Here is a 21,488-nt window from a genome sequence, read left to right as displayed (position 1 = left end):
CTGGTGATAAATGTATTGATAAACTACCACAAGTCCAAAAAGTTTAAGCCGATAGGAAATTGTAGAATTAAACACTTAAAAACCATTATTTTCTAAAACTTATGCTCAACTACCCCTTAATAAAAAGTTGGCCCAATACATGGAATTTTAATTTTTAAATGAGAAGTAAAGTAGAGATAAGGTTCAAACTCAAGACCATGTATTCTTTCTCATGATGCTATAACAAACTATCACTAATTCCAAAAATTTAAGTTGGTCGAAAATTGTGAATTTAATCACTTATTCATTATTTTCTAACATATATAATTAATTCAATTAAATCATGATTACAAATAGTACGCATTTTTAAGAAAACTATTCGATATTAAACTCTTTATTTTATAAGTAAAAGAAAATCTTTTTTATTAGTTTGTTACACAAGCACCTAGTGGGTTTTGAAACCACAATCTCACCCTCCACCTATTATTGTGGGAGGAAGTTCCTCTTTGAGACAAAGCTCATTAGCTTATTTGATATAAAACCCCAAATCCAAGTTTTTCACATTCTCACAATGATAAGAAAGACAATATCACAATACATAGAGCACAGGACTTGACCAAGAAAAGATACAGTGACCTTTACTCAATGGAAATCAATTTGTATTGTTGGACGGTGCTTGTTATGGCTTGTTCAACCGGTAATCTCTCCATGCTTGATGCACCATAAAACCCGTGCACTCCTTTCGTGCTCTTCAGTATGAATTCAGCCTCGCTAGGACCAGATATAGGACCTGCAAAGTATACCAGATTGTTTTGAAGATTATGTTGATTAAGGAACCAAGAACATTTAGAATGGCAAATGAAAAACAACCTTGAAAATGCTTTTTGAGTGTTGAAAGTTACCATACACAAAATCAAGGAAAAATAAAAGCTGGAGTCAGGATGAGCCCAAGCATGATGCCAAAGTTGACAGTTTAATAATCATATTGTTACTGTAAATAAGATTAATAGCGGCAAGAGCCTTGTGGCTCAATGGCATTGCCCAGGGAAATCCTAGGTTCAAATCCCCCTCCTCCACTTATAAGAAAATATAAAGATAAATAATCGAAATTAGAACATTAGCATAATTGGAAAATAAGAACAAATCCAGAATATGAATTTGTAAGAAAAGCTCTATAACATTCAATCTACAGTATGTGGCTCCAAACTATTTTCTGCCATAAAGAAGATAAATGATCACTTTAACAAAGACACAGAAAATATGTTAATGCTAGTGCGTGCGTGCACACACACACAAAGGAGTAACTAATTAAAAGAATTTCATGCCAGTGTATAAAGAAGCTAAATTCAGAATTAAAGAAACACCAAAACTTCGCAACAGTCTTCATAACAAGAAGCAAATATTTGCTAGATACCTCCATGACAGAGCACAATAACATTAGGATTGATTCTATGTGCAGCATCAGCTATAGCCTGAACGCGAACTACACTTTCCTCCATCGATACAGCTGTCTGTGCACCTATAGAGCCAGATGTTGTGAGTCCCATATGGGCCACTATGATATCAGCCCCAGCTTTTGCCATCTCTGTGGCTTCATTTTGGTTAAAAGCATATGGGGTTGTCAAGAGACCCAGTTTATGTGCTTTTTCAATCATCTCAACCTCTAAGCTGATCATTAAAACAAGAAAAATAATAGCTTTAATAGGCACAAAAAACACCATAATGGTATAAATGAGGGTAAAAATTTCTGTGAGGGCATACCCATATCCCATTCCTGTTTCTTCAAGATTTTGTCTAAAATTGCCATCAAAGAGCCCAACGGTTGGAAAATTTTGCACCCCAGAGAATCCAATTGACTCCACCTGCTTTAGGAAGTAATCCATTCGGCGAAAAGGATCGGTAGCACAGACTCCAGCAAGAACTGGTACCTTCTCCACCACCTATACATGCTTGTGAGCTCCATTTCAGTAACAAATTTTACAAAAGCAGGAGCAGAAATTGACTGAGAAACATAACCAAGCAAGTCTTTCCATGTTTACTCTAAGTTATATTGGCCATCCTATAAAATACATTATACATAATATACATATATATAGGAGTGGACATAAAAGATAACTGAAACAGAACTAAGAGTTAAGTAAATATATCCACAAACCTATTACGCAAATAAAATGTTGATAATTGACCAAATGATCCCATATTAAAATATATTACCTTTACGGCCTGAATCCAGTTGATTACTATTAATAACAAGTTACAAGAAGGATGTTCAACCCTTCTCTTATGATCTGAAAAATTCAACAAATTTCAAGTTTGTAATTCATAGGATTCAAACATTTCTTTTGAGTCAGATGCTGGTTAAAATTTCCACAAACTGGTGATGATCCACTCTCCCCCTTATATAAGATGGTGACTCTTAGTTCCATCAATGCCTTTTACTGTTTCACATTCAAAATTTTGAAATTTGAGTTTGAATACATGCTTAGTCGCGTAATTGAAAGTTAGCAGAAGTTTAAGACAATGTTTCCAGATGATTTAATAAAAAGCTTCCTAACAAAGATCTCTTGTAAACAACTTTTAATTAAAGCAAGCAGTTGAAACTTACTGGCAACACTTCGTTAGCCATGTCAAGTACTATAGCATTTGCATCAGCAAAAGGCAATAAGCCAGCTAAGGAGCCCCTTCCAGCCATGCGAAAGCGACCTGAATTGTACAACACTATCAGATCAATACCACCAGCCTCCTCAAACTTTGCAGATATGCCTGTCCCTGCACCAGCTCCTAATATTGGGATTCCCTTACTTATTTGAATTTTCAGCTGCTGCAATATTGACCTGGTTCTTTGTAAAGTTTCTGTTGCAAAAATAATTGGTAACTGGTTAGCTCTGAGTCCACCATGACATAGAACAACATCTATTCCTCACTACTATGGTAGCTGGTAATTGAAACACTGTGATACAAAAGTAATAAGTTTATTCTTATTTTGCTTTCTTAGTTAGTTTGTAATCAAGTAATACATATTGACATGCTTTTTCTCATAATAAAATCTAAATCACAAATTAAACTACATACTTTCTTTTTTTCTTTGACAAAAAATTTTATCTCTAAAAAGAGACGCTCAAGTGGATAGGACATGTACATATTAGACTACATTGATGGAAATTGCAAAGGCATAGACAATACAGTATGACATATGCATCCATTATATGAAAGATTAACAATACAATTAGGATTTCCAATTGTTAGAAGTATTGATTAAATGATTAAATTTATCATATCCCAATAACTTAAGCTTTTGGGTCAATCAGTAATTTAACACCAATATACTGTCACAAAAACCAGCAATTACTACTTTCCAACAACAACACTAGGGCCTCATTTTATTGAGCTGTACTTTCATTCGTAACATATGAATTCAAGTGTTCAAACTAAACCTGGTCTTGCATCTGGGAAGTCACTTGGGCTGTAGAGAATGGCCCCAAAGCTTGACAAATTCATCTTGGAAACAGTATTTTCCTGAAATTCTTGATTGGCTTCAGGACTAGCAATTTGCACAAAACTGGAATCCTTAGAATTCTTAGCACTGATCTCTAAGAATGAGTCGACCAATGCATTTGCAAACTCAGAGTCATTAATATGACAAGGATACAACTTCACCTATAAAACACTAACAAATTTTAATTATACAAGGTAAACAAAGATAGTTAATGTATGAGATTATGGCAATTAAACCCAAGCACAAAGAGAAAGTTCAAATTGTGACACACTCTAGTCAATGAGCAATAATGATACCTGTCGATCTTCATTTGTCTGAATAAGTCTCTGTAGTTCAGTTATAAGGGTATTGGTAGCCTCAAGATCATAAAAGGGCATCCCTTGAACATCCAGAGCAGAGATACCTTTTTGTGGCAGGCAAACACAGATCTTTGATGATGACTTGCTTAATTTCTTTGCTATAAATTCAGCAAATCTTTTATTCTCATCTGGCGTAGTTCGCATCAGTGAAACCTGAAAACGGCAGTATAGATTCTGTCATACAAACTCTGATATATAATTTCATCAGAGCTGAGGATGTGTTAAACAATTGCTATGGCATAAAACATGAGATTCCAATCTTCCAGCAGAGACACAAAGATCAGAGATTCTGTTTTGCCATTAGAATCACAAGGAAAATGAAACCTCTTTTGTCATATGCATAAATTAACATTAAGACGATAACTTTTAGTAGTATCTTGAAAATCAAAGCACTTAAATGCCTTAAATAGTGCCAGAATAAAATGACAAAGATCAAAGAGAAGAATAAGGGTTGTAGAGACTCATCACCTGCTTATTATGTTCATGGATTTTTCTTTGCTGAAAATTAGAAGGTATGGTATCTTTAGCTCCAAAGTTGACCATGTCTAAGGCTCCAACACTTAGGACTAATGGGATCCTCTTCTCTATAACGGCATCAAAGCGGGAATTGTCACAAGCCATGACACCACCAACTAAATAGTCTGCGACCTCTGTTGTTGTGATATCCAAAACACCCTAAGTAAAATGAAAATGAAAAGAGTAAATATATAAAAGGAAGAAGCCATCACCAAGCAGGGGAAAAAAGGATTTTTTTTTTTTTAAAACAGAGAAATTATAAGGATTAAATAATCTGGCTCCACCAACTCAACCCATATTGAACACCTTGACAGACAGAATTAAAGAAAGATACATAAATCAGAAAATACTCAATACAAGTCTGTAATGTGAGTCAATTAAAGATTTCTTATTCGATGTACGCCATTATAACATGATATGACACAAAAGTAAGTTTGAAAATTTATCATCGGCTCTTAAGTACCAACATTAACTGAAGAAACATTCAAATAACAAACATAAGTACCTATCTCTAGCTTAAGCGGATGAGTTTCATTGTTTTCAACTAGCTATTCTAAGACAAGTTTTAAGTCACCTAAAATTGATGATGTTAACATCTTCATCAATTCAATTAGAAATTTGAGGTCGAAACACAACCTAGAAAAAAAAATTTGTTAGAATTTCCCAACTAGCAAACATACGAGAAGGTTCAAGTTTTTTATAGCCAGCTTCCAAACACATAAAAGATCCACTTCTTTTGACAAAGCATCTAGAGTTTAGATGCAAATGGATTGTATATAGAGAGGTACCTGTATAAATCCCTCTCTAACAAGAGACTCCATAGCCTTTCCCCCTACCCCAGTGGCATGAAAAACCAAGGTCTCATAACCTTCTTTATGCAATCTTTCTTGGACAGCAGTTACACATGGAGTTGTAACCCCAAACATCGTTAAACCAACCGTAGATTTTTCATTGACACTAGAAAAATCTCTGGATCTCTCAAGCCTTCCAATCACCATTCCAGCAAAAGCAGCTCCAGCATTTGAGAACACAACTCTACTTACACTATTAACCCCACAAACATCCACTATGGATGGAAACAATATCAAATCTGATGTCCCAACATAAGGTTCGGTTTGACCACTAGCTACTGTTGACACAATGACCTTTGGCACTCCAATCGGAAGAATTCTGAAGGCAGATGATATAAGAGATGTCCCTCCACTGCCTCCAATACCAATGACTCCAGCAACAACACCATCCTCATGAGCTTTCTTAAGAAAATGTTCAAGTGCTTTACTCATTATAGCAATAGCTTTGCCTCTGTCATCCGGAAGCAATGTTGGGGCTTGCCCAACTGACTCAGAATAACAAGAGAGAACATCCTTTCTCGACACAAATATAAAATCTCCCAAACTCTCAATCTCCTTCTGCCCAGAAGAAACATCAAGAATCGCCACTTGTACCTATCATTTCCATGAGCAATTTAACAACAAACAAGAGCAAATTAGTTTTCTGGCCAAAATACATTGTTGGTCCCTAAACAAGAACAATTTTGGTCCTTATAGTTTAAAGTGATCACATTTAGTCCCTATGGAGTGATGACAAAGTTAGTTTTTAAATTGGTCACGTTGTCTAAGGACTAAAAATGATCACTTTAAACTTTAAGAACTAAAATCACTCATCAGTTAAACTTTAAGAAATCATAGTTTTATTTTTTTTTTCACAACAAAAACAAATAAATAAAGTAACCTACTTATTCGATTGACCTACATTGTTAGAGAACCACATAACAAAAACTAAAGAAAATGTTGTGTAACTCAATATAAGAAACATTCATAAAATATTTCGTGTACTTACAAAAAAATCAAGTAGGAAAGAGGATAAACTAGATGCCCTTACTATAACAGAGAATATGGCCCTAAAAAGAGCTACACTGTGACAATGAACTTTGATCATTTGATAGGTATAAAAAGTCATACTGAGTTACACTCGAAGCCTTATTTTTACCATACAATCTTTAAGCAAAAACTAGGTTGTAAGTTGTAACCCGTGGTTACGCACGAAAACACACATTTGGCAACAGGAGAGTGAAGTTGCCTTAATGGCTTACGCGCCGAGTATTATGAATGGGTGACTTGGCATCAAAATTAAACTGGACGACAATTGCAAAAATTCAATTTGGATTCTCACCGTGCTTCAACTTATATATATTATACCAAAAGCTAAATACATAACAAATGTCAAAGTTATCATCCAATTCACAGAACGAAACACTACATTAGAAAAAGATAAGAGAAAGTGTAATGTGTATATATACCTTAAGAGAAGAGTTGTTGGAGAAGGTGTTGAGATTGGATCGGACTGAGTTGGATAGGAATCGGAGCTCGTCGAGCTTCGTATCGGCCGTTCCAACACAGAAAACTCGGAGAGTTCGATTACGGTCCGCCATTTTTCAACTCTCAAGGCTCTAGAGATTCGGGTTTCAGAGTTGGTGTGCAAAATTGTGCAAGGCTGGCTCTTGCTTTGCTTATAATATATATATATATATATATATATATATATTATGGAGAAAATGGATTGAGGAAGATCTTCATGTTGTCAGTTGTCAGTGTCAACTTGCAGGTAGAGGGGCAATGACTGAAGTTTGAAGCAGAGTATAGGGTTAGATATGTAAAATCCACCGCCTGAAGATGAAGTTTATACATACTTCTGCTGAAAATAGAAAATTTGTTACAAGGTACAACCGACTCACCGTATCAGTCAGTCTATCAGAGATGCTTTGCTAATGCTGTACCCCAATTTTAGGTACAAGCCAAGTAGAAGAATTTATTTTGTAATTATTAAGTGGTCAGAGAGGGACCTCAGCTGTTTGTTCTGTTCTTGTTTTTGGAGGTATTGTGCATATCAGATTTCTTCAACCATTCAAAATAGTTAGTTAGGCAACGTTTGAAACAATATAGGAAAGTAGCATCCATATTAGAACTCGAGTTTGAAAGACTCGCTTTAGATTTTGAGTCTTTTAAACTCGAGTTTCATGCAAAAAAAATTTAACCTATGGTGGCGTTTTTAAGACTTACAGTGACGTTTTAAAACCCTATAGCGACGTTTTCTTGCAAAAAAAAAAATTTATAAGTACAGGTTTAAGGAGTCCTATAGTGGCGTTTTTAAGCCCTATAGTGACGTTTTATAGACCTATAGCGGCGTTTTTATTCAATTTATGGAAATCGAGTCTTTAAAACTCGATTTTCAGCTTGATTTTTTTCCAACTTCCAACTAATCCACTTGCAAATCGAGACTTAAAAACTCGAGTTCTATCTTGGAACTCGAGTTTTAGACACTCGAGATGCTAGTTTTCAAAATTGTTTTGAAACGTGACAATTAACTAAATTTTTTAATATTTATTGTTATTTTGAAAAAAAATTCCTTGTTTTTGATGTTATGTGCCCGTTTGGATTCAGTAAAATTTATATGTTGTCACTTAGCTTAAACGAGGGTGTTTGTTTCGGTGAAAAACTCATACAAAAAATATTTTACACCCCTAGTATTTGGGCAGACTGGAAAACATGGTCAATTTCAGTTTGACCACAAAATATGGGTTCCTTCAATGGGAAATCTTTTACACTTCTATTTTACCTTCAACCGTATTACACTTCTATTTTTCAACTTGCATCCGAATCGAGAGAAAAGCTCTAGCCGAGACCCGTCCAGTGTAATTTTCGGCATATATACATATTTTTTCAGTAATAATTTTATGTGTAGTGGGCCTTTTTTACAATATTGGGTTAAGCTTCCTCCTGCAGTACTTGGCCCAAGTGTTTTGTGTAAGGGAGTTGAGACCGGTCCAATTGCAACTCACTTTGGTTTGGCTTGTGCACAAACTATGTCCTTCTTGCCAGACTTTGATCACATACCCATGGTAAGCAGAGCTGCTACGGGTAAGTTATGATAGGCAGATATATTAAAGATAAAACAAGGAATGCTAGAAGGAATAAATAAATGGGAGCGACAAGAAGTTCCCCCGTAGACAAAAAAAGTAACAGAAATAAATGGGGAAATAATAATAATGGGCTTCTTGGATCAAGGAAGGGAAAATTAGTTTGCCACACCAAGTAACGCTACGGAGTTGAAACCGAGAAGGGAAACCACTTTCTCAATGCGATTAATCTCCCCAGGAAAAAGAAATTAATTGCTTTGAGGGAATGGGCCTAAATGGTTTATGTTAAATGAGGATCCTTTTTCTTTGATAGAGAGCAAGGCTTTAAAGGGAGAGAGGAGACCAACCTATTGGTGTATGCCTACCATTCTAAATTCTCTATTTTTCCTTTGTTTTTTCCTCTTCCTTTCTTAGTGCTTTCTCTTGTATTATGACTTTCTCCCAGAGATTACTATTACCCTGATCGTGATCCCTCCTCTGTGCATGGCAAGGGTCCTTTTTATAGTGTCTGCCGTGACTAGTTTTTACTATTTTAGCCTTTAACTACCTTTGTCTGGTATGGGTGTCCTTGCCGACCACTGCTAGTTCGTCAGTCGTTCAGCCATTACCACTTATCTGTGCTAGATGTGCCACCTCCCATTACCAGACAAAGAAGACTATTTTGTTTGTTTGTCTCCCGTGACCCTCCTACTTGTTACAGTTTGGGTGTTTTCTCTCTCTATCCCTTATGGCATCCATCTAGTGATTCCCACTCATCCTAACTTCTTTTGAGCAGTATGTCATCCCAACAGGACATTTCCCCCAAAAGAACCTGAGCAGGAACCCCAGAATAGATTTTTCCCTCTCCCCATTGCTAGACCATGCCCTTTTACCTCTGACCCATGACCTCACCACGTCCTGTATTGGTTGGGTACAGGCTGGTGATATCTGGGCCTCGCGCTTGCTTCATTTCTATGTATGTTCAAAGCTTGCATGTCGCTCATGCGTTTGTTGTGATCTAGAGGCTTGTCTGCTCATTTTGCCAATCATTTTTGGCTTCTTATGGCGTGGGCTGTTTTCTGATCTCCTACTTTCTATGCCTTGCTTCCTTTGGGGGCTAGGCTTTGCCGAATTGTGGGCTTTCCTTCCTTCAGCCTACCCTTTTACTCTTTCCGTAGCCTTGTTATCATTTCCTGTCATACCATCCTATCATTCCTGCTGTGATGTTATTTGACCCAATCCTGCTGGGCCTTTTTGGGCCTGCCGTTTATTCTTCTCCCAATGACTCAGTATGGTCATTGGTCTTTTTATTACATTACTTGCAGGCTCCTGTGTCCCATTTGTTTCTTCTTGGGCATCCTTGGCCCATTTTCTTTCCTTGGGCTTCCTTGGCCTTTCCCTGACTCTGCATTCCCATGAGCTTTTTGTTGAGGGCCATTTGTGAAAGCCCAGGCAGACAGAAAGGAAGCCCAATAATAAGGGCAACAAAGAATTGACAAAGTAGATAGCAAAAAACCATTAGGCCCAAGCGGCAGGAATAATGGATCACAGGCCCAACAAATAAACAAATGGGTCTTAAAGAGGCAAGCGGGCTCAAAGAAGCCACGAAAGAAAGAAATAGCATCCCATGGGCAGTGTATGAGATAGAAAAGCGAGAAAGGGCTGTCGCAGGCCCAAGGCAATGCAAACTAAGAGAGTAAGGGGTTTATGGCAGGCCCATGAACCCCAAGGATGAGAATAAGGTTATTGGGCCGGGGAAGCCCAATGAAGTTAGTAAAAAGCCCATGGGAGTGTGGAATTAAGCAAACGAGCCGAGGAAACCCAAAGAAAGCAATCGGGCCGTGGATGCCCAAAGGGACATAGGAGCTTATAAGTAAAAGCAAAACAGTGCCCATGACAAGCCACTGAGAAAAGGAATAAACGGCTGGCCCAAAAGAGGTCCAGTAGGATTAAGTTATTACGGCAAGAATAACAGTTCAACGTTGTAGGAAATAAAGAAAATCAAGAGTAGACCAAAGAAATTTAAGGCCCATCATCAGACAAAACCCAACTCTTGAATGGAGCGGGAAGCCAAAGAAAAGCACACATAAAAGGTCAGAAAACACAGACGGAGAGTTTTCAGATTACGGCAGACGCATGAACAGCAGGCAGACTCTTGGACATATCTGAAAGGAAAGCACGTGCAAGGCCTAGGCACCACCAGCCTGCACCCAGCCAATATAGGACGTGGTGGGGCCATGGGCCAGAGATAAGAGGTAAAGGGGGTATGGTTTGGTGGTGGGGAGAGGGGAAAAAATCTATTTTGCGGCTCCTACCCAATCCATTTTGAGAGGTACGTCCTGCTGAGATGACAGACCACCCAAAAGAGACAAGGTTGAGGAGGGAACCGTTGGGTGCATGCCTTGAGGGAAAGAGAGAGAAAGCATTTATACCGTGGCAGGAAAGAAGTACTATAGTAAACTGAGGAATGAAACAAACTTACCTTTGTCTGGCGAGGGTAAGTGTCACACACCTTTGGTGGTCGGCAAGTACGCCCAGACCAGACAAAGGCGGTTAAGGGGCAAAATGGTAAAACATTGGCCACGGCAGGCACTATAAAAGGGCCCTTGCCGTGCCCTGAGAAAAGGATCGAAAAACAGAGCATTCACGGAGTAAAAAGAAAAACAGAGTAAAAAAGAAAAGAAAAAAGATAAGAAAGAAAATAGAGAAGAAAAGAGAGGAAATTGAGGAAAGAAGAGAGATAGTTCAATGGGCATGCACCAGTAGATCGGTTTCCCTCTCTCCCCCTTCAAATCTTGCTCTCTTCCAAAACGTAACAAGGACTCCTTTTGGGCAATAACCATTCAGGTCTGACTCCCTCAAAGCCATTAATCCTCATGGCAGGATCTTTTTTTCTTGGAAGATTATTTGCATTGAAAAAATGCGTTCTCCCCTCTTTGGGTTTGCTTTAGCATACCAAATTTAAAACTTGATTTATGCCCATTCTTGATTAGTTCATATTATTTTCTTTCTCCTTTACTTTCTCTGTGAATGACATTATCATAACTGTAATCATGCTTTATAAGTAGTGATTTGATTTATGCCAATTCTTGATTAGTTCATATTATTTTCTTTCTCCTTTACTTTCTCTGTGAATGACATTATCATAACTGTAATCATGCTTTAGAAGTAGTGATTACATAGCCATTTATTTAAATAGTCAGAATACTCTGTTTTGGTTATTATTATTATATCTACCTGCCGTAACTCATCTGAAACAGTTTTGCTTGCCGTAAGCCTACTCTTGGCAGACAAAGCATAAGTTTGTGCACAAATTGGCCCAAGTTGAGTTACAATTGGACCACCCCCAACTCCCTTACTCAGAAAACATTCGGGCCCATTACTACAGGAGGCAGCCCAGCCCAACACACAATACGCACGAAAGGCCCCTACACTTTTACTTAACTTCTTTGGGCTTTCACGGCCTAATTACCTTATCCCTTATCCTTGGGGCTCATGGGCTTGTCATTAACTTCTTACTTTCTTTGTTTGCATTACTTTGAGCTTACTGTAGCCCATTCTCACTTTTCTACATCACATGCTGCCTATGGGTTTGCTACTTCTTTCTCTCCGGGCTCTTTTAGGCCCACTTGTTTATTTCATAGGCCTATGATCCATTATTCCTGCCACTTAGACTTAATGGTTTTTCTATCCACTTACTAACTCTTTTCTGCCAATGTTACTGGGCTTCTTCTTTCTACTAGACTTCCCAAAATGAGCATCAACAACGTGCAAGCTAAATACAGGAGACCATTTTCCGGCGTATTTTCTAGAACGCAATCAAACAATTGAAAATATTTTCCTTTAAAAAAAACATTTTTCACCTGAAAAAATTTGATACTTGAAAAACATTTTACATCAAGTCAAACACAATCTAAGTAAATTAGATTTTGTAATTAAATTTAAACAGTCGGATGAATCATTTTTAGAAAAAACAACTAATTTTGTATTTTCGTATAGATTTTCTAACATTTTGAATTCTACAAAGGAACTTGTATCCGTTATTCTCAAAACACTAAATTGATGTACCAGTAGGTATGGTGAGGGATTTCACCTTATTGACTACCTTTGTCATGGATTCGTTGTGGGGAGCAAGAAATGAAAGAGTCTTCCAATTGAATGAAACAAATGTTAGGGATTTGATGGTCACAATTCAAAAAAGATCAATAGAGTTCAAGGGAGGGGGCAGCAAAGTCCATATATTACCGCTCGGTCTTGGTAGGAAATGGTGTAAAGCCCCTTACAGGCCTTGTCAAAATCAATTGTAATGTTACATTCCTCAAAAAAAAAAAAAAAAAAAAATGTTGCTCTAGCCATGACAGAATGAGATCATACAACTACAAGAGACTTGGTGTGCGTTTGACATTGGCTTAAAAAGTCTTTTTTTTTTTACTATTCAGCTTATTTTTAGTACTATTTAAAGACCCCATTGCATTTTTTGGTATTAGTCATGAGTCTCACTTTTTATTCTTTTTTGGCGGCTAAGGCCTCAGCAATAAGATTTCGAATTCAAGTTGCATGCAGGGTAAAGGTTAAGAAATGTTGTTATTAAGAGTTCTCCAAGGAATGTATCATCAACCCAGCTAATCCACAAAACCATTGGGGACCATCGAAGACCTAGTGTAGGTCACCTGCTTTCTATCGTCTTCTCTATCTAAAGAATGTTTTGTTTGGACTAGGAGAGAGGCTAATATTGTGACTCGCGTTTTTCTTCTTTATTTATTTTATTTTTTTTGTGTGCATAATTCATGAGTATCTCACTTAAGAAGACCAAAAAATAGCAACCAATTAAGTTACAGGCTCTTGATTTCATGTTCTTATTATGGGCCTTCCCTTATAATTTTGTTGATCTGTTTCCTTTGCTTATTTGTCAACTGTCAACAGCATGTGTTTGTCATTCTAATTTGGGACATGTGTTGCTTGCAATAAAATATTTTAAACAGAAATATATATATATATATATATATATTTCTAACATATTTAATTAAACAGAAGTATGTATAAAATTGGGGTATAGCATTAGCAAAGCATTATTTTCTACCATATATAATTAATCCAATTAAATCATTGATTACAAATAGTATGCATTTTTAAGAAAACTATTTGATATTAACCTCTTTATTTTATAAGTAAAAGAAAATCTTTTTTATTAGTTTGTTACACAAGCACGTAGTAGGTTTTGAACCCACAATCTCACCCTCCACCTATTATTGTGGGAGGAGGAAGTGCCTCTTTGAGACAAAGCTCATTGGCTTTTCACATTCTCACAGTTATAAGAAAGACAATATCACAATACATTCTCACAGTTATAAGAAAGACAATATCACAATACAGAGCGCAGGACTTGACCAAGAAAAGATACAGTGACCTTTACTCAATGGAAATCAATTTGTATTGTTGGACGGTGCTTGTTATAGCTTGTTCAACCGGTAATCTCTCCATGCTTGATGCACCATAAAACCCGTGCACTCCTTTCGTGCTCTTCAGTATGAATTCAGCCTCGCTAGGACCAGATATAGGACCTGCAAATTATACCAGATTGTTTTGTAGATTATGTTGATTGAGGAACCAAGAACATTTAGAATGGCAAATGAAAAACAACCTTGAAAATGCTTTTGAGTGTTGAAAGTTACCATACACAAAAATCAAGGTAAAATAAAAGCTGGAGTCAGGATGAGCCCAAGCATGATGCCAAAGTTGACAGTTTAACAATCATATTGTCACTATAAATAAGATTAATAGCGGCAAGAGCCTTGTGGCTCAATGGCATTGCCCAGGGAAATCCTAGGTTCAAATCCCCCTCCTCCACTTATAAGAAAATATAAAGATAAATAATCGAAATTAGAACATTAGCATAATTGGAAAATAAGAACAAATCCAGAATATGAATTTGTAAGAAAATCTCTATAACATTCAATCTACAGTATGTGGCTCTAAACTATTTTCTACCATAAAGAAGAGAAATGATTACTTTAACAAAGACACAGAAAATATGTTAATGCTAGTGTGTGCATGCACACACACGCAAGAGAGTAACTGATTAAAAGAATTTCAGTCCAGTGTATAAAGAAACTAAATTCAAAATTAAAGAAACAGCAAAACTTTGCAACAGTCTTCATAACAAGAAGCAAATATTTGCTAGATACCTCCATGACAGAGCACAATAACATTAAGATTGATTCTATGTGCAGCATCAGCTATAGCCTGAACGCGAACTACACTTTCCTCCATCGATACAGCTGTCTGTGCACCTATAGAGCCAGACGTTGTTAGTCCCATATGGGCCACTATGATATCAGCGCCAGCTTTTGCCATCTCTGTGGCTTCATTTTGGTTAAAAGCATATGGGGTTGTCAAGAGACCCAGTTTATGTGCTTTTTCAATCATCTCAACTTCTAAGCTGATCATTAAAACAAGAAAAATAACAGCTTTAATAGGAACAAAAAACACCATAATGGTATAAATGAGGGTAAAAGTTTCTGTGAGGGCATACCCATATCCCATTCCTGTTTCTTCAAGATTTTGTCTAAAATTGCCATCAAAGAGCCCAACAGTTGGAAAATTTTGCACCCCAGAGAATCCAATTGACTCCACCTGCTTTAGGAAGTAATCCATTCGGCGAAAAGGATCGGTAGCACAGACTCCAGCAAGAACTGGTACCTTCTCCACCACCTATACATGCTTGTGAGCTCCATTTCAGTAACAAATTTTACAAAAGGGGGAGCAGAAATTGACTGAGAAACATAACCAAGCAAGTCTTTCCATGTTTACTCTAAGTTATATTGGCCATCCTATAAAATACATTATACATAATATATATATATATATAGGAGTGGACATAAAAGATAACTGAAACAGAACTAAGAGTTAAGTAAATATATCCACAAACCTATTACGCAAATAAAATGTTGATAATTGACCAAATGATCCCATATTAAAATATATTACCTTTACGGCCTGAATCCAGTTGATTACTATTAATAACAAGTTACAAGAAGGATGTTCAACCCTTCTCTTATGATCTGAAAAATTCAACAAATTTCAAGTTTGTAATTCATAGGATTCAAACGTTTCTTTTGAGTCAGATGCTGGTTAAAATTTCCACAAACTGGTGATGATCCACTCTCCCCCTTATATAAGATGGTGACTCTTAGTTCCATCAATGCCTTTTACTGTTTCACATTCAAAATTTTGAAATTTGAGTTTGAATACATGCTTAGTCGCGTAATTGAAAGTTACAGAAGTTTAAGACAATGTTTCCAGATGATTTAATAAAAAGCTTCCTAACAAAGATCTCTTGTAAACAACTTTTAATTAAAGCAAGCAGTTGAAACTTACTGGCAACACTTCGTTAGCCATGTCAAGTACTATAGCATTTGCATCAGCAAAAGGCAATAAGCCAGCTAAGGAGCCCCTTCCGGCCATGCGAAAGCGACCTGAATTGTACAACACTATCAGATCAATACCACCAGCCTCCTCAAACTTTGCAGATATGCCTGTCCCTGCACCAGCTCCTAATATTGGGATTCCCTTACTTATTTGAATTTTCAGCTGCTGCAATATTGATCTGGTTCTTTGTAAAGTTTCTGTTGCAAAAATAATTGGTAACTGGTTAGCTCTGAGTCCACCATGACATAGAACAACATCTATTCCTCACGTCCACCATGACATAGAACAACATCTATTCCTCACTACTACGGTAGCTGGTAATTGAAATCCTATGACACATAAGTAATAATTTTATCTTATTTTGCTTTCTTAGTTAATTTGTAATCAAGTTATACATATTGACATGCTTTTTCTCATAATAAAATCTAAATCACAAATTAAACTACATACTTTCTTTTTTTCTTTGACAACAAATTTTATCTCTAAAAGAGACACTCAAGTGGACAGGACATGTACAAATTAGACTACATTGATGGAAATTGCAAAGGCATAGACAATACAGAATGACATATGCATCCATTATATTAAAGATTAACAATGCAATTAGGATTTCCAATTGTTAAAAGTATTGATTAAATGATTAAATTTATCATATCCCAATAGTTTGAGTTTTTGAGACAATTGGTAATTTAACATGGTATCAGAGCAGGAGGTCTTGAGTTCAATCCCTGTTTCTTCCACTCTACCTCCCATTTAAATTCCCACGTGTTGGGCCTCACCTATTAAAAGGTAGTTTCAGCTCACACATGAGGGGAAGTGTTAGAAGTATTGATTAAATGATTAAATTTGTCATATCTCAATAGCTTAAGCTTTTGAGACAATCAGTAATTTAACACCAATATACTGTCACAAAAACCAGCAATTACTACTTTCCAACAACACCAGGGCCTCATTTTATTGAGCTGTTCTTTCATACGTAACATATGAATTCAAGTGTTAAAACTAAACCTGGTCTTGCATCTGGGAAGTCACTTGGGCTGTAGAGAAAGGCCCCAAAGCTTGATATATTCATCTTGGAAACAGTATTTTCCTGAAATTCTTGATTGGCTACAGGACTAGCAATTTGCAGAAAACTGGAATCCTTAGAATTCTTAGCACTGATCTCTAAGAATGAGTCGACCAATGCATTTGCAAACTCAGAGTCATTAATATGACAAGGATACAACTTCACCTAAAAAACACTAACAAATTTTAATTATACAAGGTAAACAGAGACAGTTAATGTATGAGATTATGGCAATTAAACCCAAGCACAAAGAGAAGGTTCAAATTGTGACACACTCTAGTCAATGAGAAATAATGATACCTGTCGATCTTCATTTGTCTGAATAAGTCTCTGTAGTTCAGTTATAAGAGTATTAGTAGCCTCAAGATCATAAAAGGGCATCCCTTGAACATCCAGAGCAGAGATACCTTTTTGTGGCAGGCAAACACAGATCTTTGATGATGACTTGTTTAGTTTGTTTGCTATAAATTCAGCAAATCTTTTATTCTCATCTGGCGTAGTTCGCATCAGTGAAACCTGAAAACGGCAATATAGATTCTGTCATACACACTCTGATATATAATTTCATCAGAGCTGAGGATGTATTAAACAATTGCTATGGCATAAAACATGAGATTCCAATCTTCCAGCAGAGACACAAAGATCAGAGATTCTGTTTTGCCATTAGAATCACAAGGAAAATGAAACCTCTTCTGTAATATGCATAAATTAACATGAAGACGATAACTTTTAGTAGTATCTTGAAAATCGAAGCACTTAAATGCCTTAAATAATGCCAGAATAAAATGACAAAGATCAAAGAGAAGAATAAGGGTTGTAGAGACTCATCACCTGCTTAATATGTTCATAAATTTTTCTTTGCTGAAAATTAGAAGGTATGGTATCTTTAGCTCCAAAGTTGACCATGTCTAAGGCTCCAACGCTTAGGACTAATGGGATCCTCTTCTCTATAATGGCATCAAAGCGGGAATTGTCACAAGGCATGACACCACCAACTAAATAGTCTGCGACCTCTGTTGTTGTGATGTCCAAAACACCCTAAGTAAAATGAAAATGAAAAGAGTAAATATATAAAGGGAAGAAGCCATCACCAAGCAGGGGAAAAGAGGATTAAAAAAAAAAACAGAGAAATTATAAGGATTAAATAATCTGGCTCCACCAACTCAACCCATATTGAACACCTTGACAGACAGAATTAAAGAAAGATATATAAATCAGAAAATACTCAATACAAGTCTATAATGTGAGTCAATTAAAGATTTCTTATTCAATGTACGCCATTATAACATGATATGACACAAAAGTAAGTTTGAAAATTTATCATCGGCTCTTAAGAACCAACATTAACTGAAGAAACATTCAAACAACAAACATAAGTACCTATCTCTAGCTTAAGCGGATGAGTTTCATTGCTTTCAACTAGCTATTCTAAGACAAGTTTTAAGTCACCTAAAATTGATGGTGTTAACATCTTCATCAATTCAATTAGAAATTTAAGGTCGAAACACAACCTAGAAAAAAAAAATTTGTTAGAATTTCCCAACTACCAAACATACGAGAAGGCTCAAGTTTTTTATAGCCAGCTTCCAAACACATAAAAGATCCACTTCTTTTGACAAAGCAACCAGAGTTTTAGATGCAAATGGATTGTATATAGAGAGGTACCTGTATAAATCCCTCTCTAACAAGAGACTCCATAGCCTTTCCCCCTACCCCAGTGGCATGAAAAACCAAGGTCTCATAACCTTCTTTATGCAATCTTTCTTGGACAGCAGTTACACATGGAGTTGTAACCCCAAACATCGTTAAACCAACCGTAGATTTTTCATTGACACTAGAAAAATCTCTGGATCTCTCAAGCCTTCCAATCACCATTCCAGCAAAAGCAGCTCCAGCATTTGAGAACACAACTCTACTTACACTATTAACCCCACAAACATCCACTATGGATGGAAACAATATCAAATCTGATGTCCCAACATAAGGTTCGGTTTGACCGCTAGCTACTGTTGACACAATGACCTTAGGCACTCCAATCGGAAGAATTCTGAAGGCAGATGATATAAGAGATGTCCCTCCACTGCCTCCAATACCAATGACTCCAGCAACAACACCATCCTCGTGAGCTTTCTTAAGAAAATGTTCAAGTGCTTTACTCATTATAGCAATAGCTTTGCCTCTGTCATCCGGAAGCAACGGTGGGGCTTGCCCAACTGACTCAGAATAACAAGAGAGAACATCCTTTCTCGACACAAATATAAAATCTCCCAAACTCTCAATCTCCTTCTGCCCAGAAGAAACATCAAGAATCGCCACTTGTACCTATATTTCCGTGAGCAATTTAACAACAAACAAGAACAAATTAGTTTTCTGGCCAAAATACATTGTTGGTCCCTAAACAAGAACAATTTTGGTCCTTATAGTTTAAAGTGATCACATTTAGTCCCTATGGAGTAATGACAAAGTTAGTTTTTAAATTGGTCATGTTGTCTAAGGACTAAAAATGATCACTTTAAACTTCAAGAACTAAAATCACTCATCGATTAAACTTTAAGAAATCATAGTTTTTTTTTTTTTCACAACAAAAACAAATAAATAAAGTAACCTACAATTGACCTACATTGTTAGAGAACCACATAACAAAAACTAAAGAAAATGTTGTGTAACTCAATATAAGAAACATTCATAAAATATTTCATGTACTTACAAAAAAATCAAGTAGGAAAGAGGATAAACTAGATGCCCTTACTATAACAGAGAATATGGCCCTAAAAAGAGCTACACTGTGACAATGAACTTTGATCATTTGATAGGTATAAAAAGTCATACTGAGTTACACTCGAAGCCTTATTTTTACCATACAATCTTTAAGCAAAAACTAGGTTGTAAGTTGTAACCCGTGGTTATGCACGAAAACACACCTTCGACAATAGGAGAGTGAGGTTGCCTTAATGGCTTACGCGCCGAGTATTATGAATGAGTGACTTGGCATCAAAATTATGAAAAATTATAACTGGACGACAATTGCAAAAATTAGATTAGAATTAAAAGTTAATTTAAATTCAATTTGGATTCTCACTGTGCTTTGACTTTAATATAATACCAACCTAAAAGGGTGGCAATTTTTATGTGGACAGCAGCTCATGGTCAGATTCTTACCTTGGATAACCTTATACTTCGTGGTTGTCCTTTGGCGAATCGTTGTTGTATGTGCTATTGTAATGAGGAATCTGTGGATCACCTGCTACTTTTCTGTCCGATAGCTCATTCTTTGTGGACTCATATGCTTCAGTTGTTTGGGATCGATTGGGTCATGCCAAGTTCAGTAGTGGATATATTATTTTGTTGGTACCATTGGCTTGGGAAGCATAGCTCTGATATTTGGAATTTGGTTTCAGGCTGTTTAATGTGGACTATTTGGACTGAACGGAATCGGCGTTCTTTTGAGGATAAGGGGAAATCTGTGGTTCAGTTATTAGATTTGTGCCAACGGACCCTCTTTGATTGGTCTCGGTGATGGGGTTTTTCGGATTGTTTTGCCCTTATGGAATTCCTTTCGACTATTAGCTTTTCTTAGTTTTTCTTAGTGGCTGCTTGTGTCTTTTTGTTCACTACCGTGAGCCCTTTGTATTTTCATGCTTTTCCCTTATTAATAATATTTTCTTCTTACTTATCAAAAAAAAAATATAATACCAAAATAAATACGTAATAAATGTCAAAACTATTTATCTCTGAATTCAATTCACAGAATGAAGCACTATATTAGAATTCTTTTATTTTTTGTAATAACACTAGTAATTTTCTTACAATCAAACATGTAAGCAATACACATTAAAAAAAAAAAAAAGGAAATTAAAGAAAGTGTAATGTGTATATATACCTTTAGTGAAGAGTTGTTGGAGAAGGTGTTGAGATTGGATCGGACTGAGTTGGATAGGAATCGGAGATCTTCGAGCTTCGTATCGGCCGTTCCAACACAGAAAACTCGGAGAGTTCGATTACGGTCCGCCATTTTTCAACTCTCAAAGCTCTAGAGATTCGGATTTCGGAGTTGGCGTGCAAAATTGTACAAGGCTGGCTTGCTTTGCTTAATATATATATATATATATATATATATTATGGAGAAAATGGGTTGAGGAAGATCTTCATGTTGTCAGTTGTCACTGTCACCTTGCAGGTAGAGGGGCAGTGACTGAAGTTTGAAGCAGAGTATAGGGTTAGATACGTAAAATCCACCGCCTGAATATGAAGTTTATACATACTTCTGCTGAAAATAGAAAGCTTGTTCCAACCGACTCACCGACTCACCGTATCAGTCAGTCTATCAGAGATGCTTTGCTAATGCTATACCCCAAATTTAGGTACAAGCCAAGTAGAAGAATTTATTTTGTGGTCAGAGAGAGACCTCAGCTATTTGTTCTGTTCTTGTTTTTGATGTTATATATATTGTTTTTCAGTAAATTATACAGTATGTTGTAACTTGGCTTATGAGCGTGTTTGTTTCGGTGAAAAACATATATAGAAAATATTTTACACGTCCAGTGTTTGGGTTAACTAGAAAATATGGTCAATTTCAGTTTGACCATAAAATAAGGGCTCTTTCATTGAGAAATCTTTTACACTTCTATTTTACCTTCAACCGAATTATACTTCAATTTTTCAACTTGCATCCGAACCGAGAGAGAAGCTCTAGCCGAGACACCGTCCGGTGTAATTTTTGGCATATGTACATATTTTTCAGTAATAATT

General features: G+C 36.4%; 1 protein-coding gene across 12 annotated transcripts; it reads right to left on the bottom strand.

Annotated features, from left to right (window-relative positions):
- Positions 1 to 484: 484 nt before the first annotated feature.
- On the bottom strand, positions 485 to 21,158 carry LOC126733084 (toMV susceptible protein tm-1(GCR26)). 12 transcript variants are annotated; one of them, XM_050436223.1, is made up of 10 exons: positions 20,620 to 21,157; positions 18,405 to 19,061; positions 17,571 to 17,777; positions 17,040 to 17,255; positions 16,682 to 16,904; positions 15,623 to 15,870; positions 14,778 to 14,956; positions 14,536 to 14,684; positions 1,394 to 1,498; positions 485 to 769 (listed from the first exon to the last, which is right to left on the bottom strand). In XM_050436223.1, the coding sequence occupies exons 1-10, from the start codon at positions 20,749 to 20,751 to the stop codon at positions 618 to 620; spliced, it is 2,268 nt and encodes a 755-aa protein (XP_050292180.1). In that variant the 5' UTR covers positions 20,752 to 21,157; the 3' UTR covers positions 485 to 617. The 12 variants fall into 12 exon arrangements, with proteins under 12 accessions (XP_050292180.1, XP_050292183.1, XP_050292184.1 ...); XM_050436226.1 differs by lacking the exons at positions 14,536 to 14,684; positions 14,778 to 14,956; positions 15,623 to 15,870; ... (3 more) ...; positions 18,405 to 19,061; positions 20,620 to 21,157 and adding exons at positions 1,741 to 1,919; positions 2,585 to 2,832; positions 3,414 to 3,636; ... (3 more) ...; positions 6,650 to 6,969; positions 7,085 to 7,178 and having other exon boundaries at positions 1,394 to 1,647; XM_050436227.1 differs by lacking the exon at positions 1,394 to 1,498 and having other exon boundaries at positions 14,431 to 14,684; positions 20,620 to 21,158.
- Positions 21,159 to 21,488: the final 330 nt, after the last annotated feature.

This window comes from Quercus robur, chromosome 6 (assembly GCF_932294415.1).
Source record: "Quercus robur chromosome 6, dhQueRobu3.1, whole genome shotgun sequence".
Classification (NCBI taxonomy): domain Eukaryota; kingdom Viridiplantae; phylum Streptophyta; class Magnoliopsida; order Fagales; family Fagaceae; genus Quercus; species Quercus robur.
The sequence above is the reverse complement of the archived record's forward strand: the minus strand, read 5'-3'. Positions and strand labels throughout refer to the sequence as shown.

Coding starts and splice junctions, on each gene's coding strand:
- LOC126733084 (XM_050436227.1), bottom strand. CDS start 20,751: ATGGCGGACCGTAATCGAACTCTCCGAGTTTTCTGTGTTGGAACGGCC. Junction 16,905..17,039: donor AGACAAATGAAGATCGACAG/GTATCATTATTT, acceptor AGTGTTTTTTAG/GTGAAGTTGTATCCTTGTCA. Junction 15,871..16,681: donor CTTCCCAGATGCAAGACCAG/GTTTAGTTTTAA, acceptor TTTTTGCAACAG/AAACTTTACAAAGAACCAGA.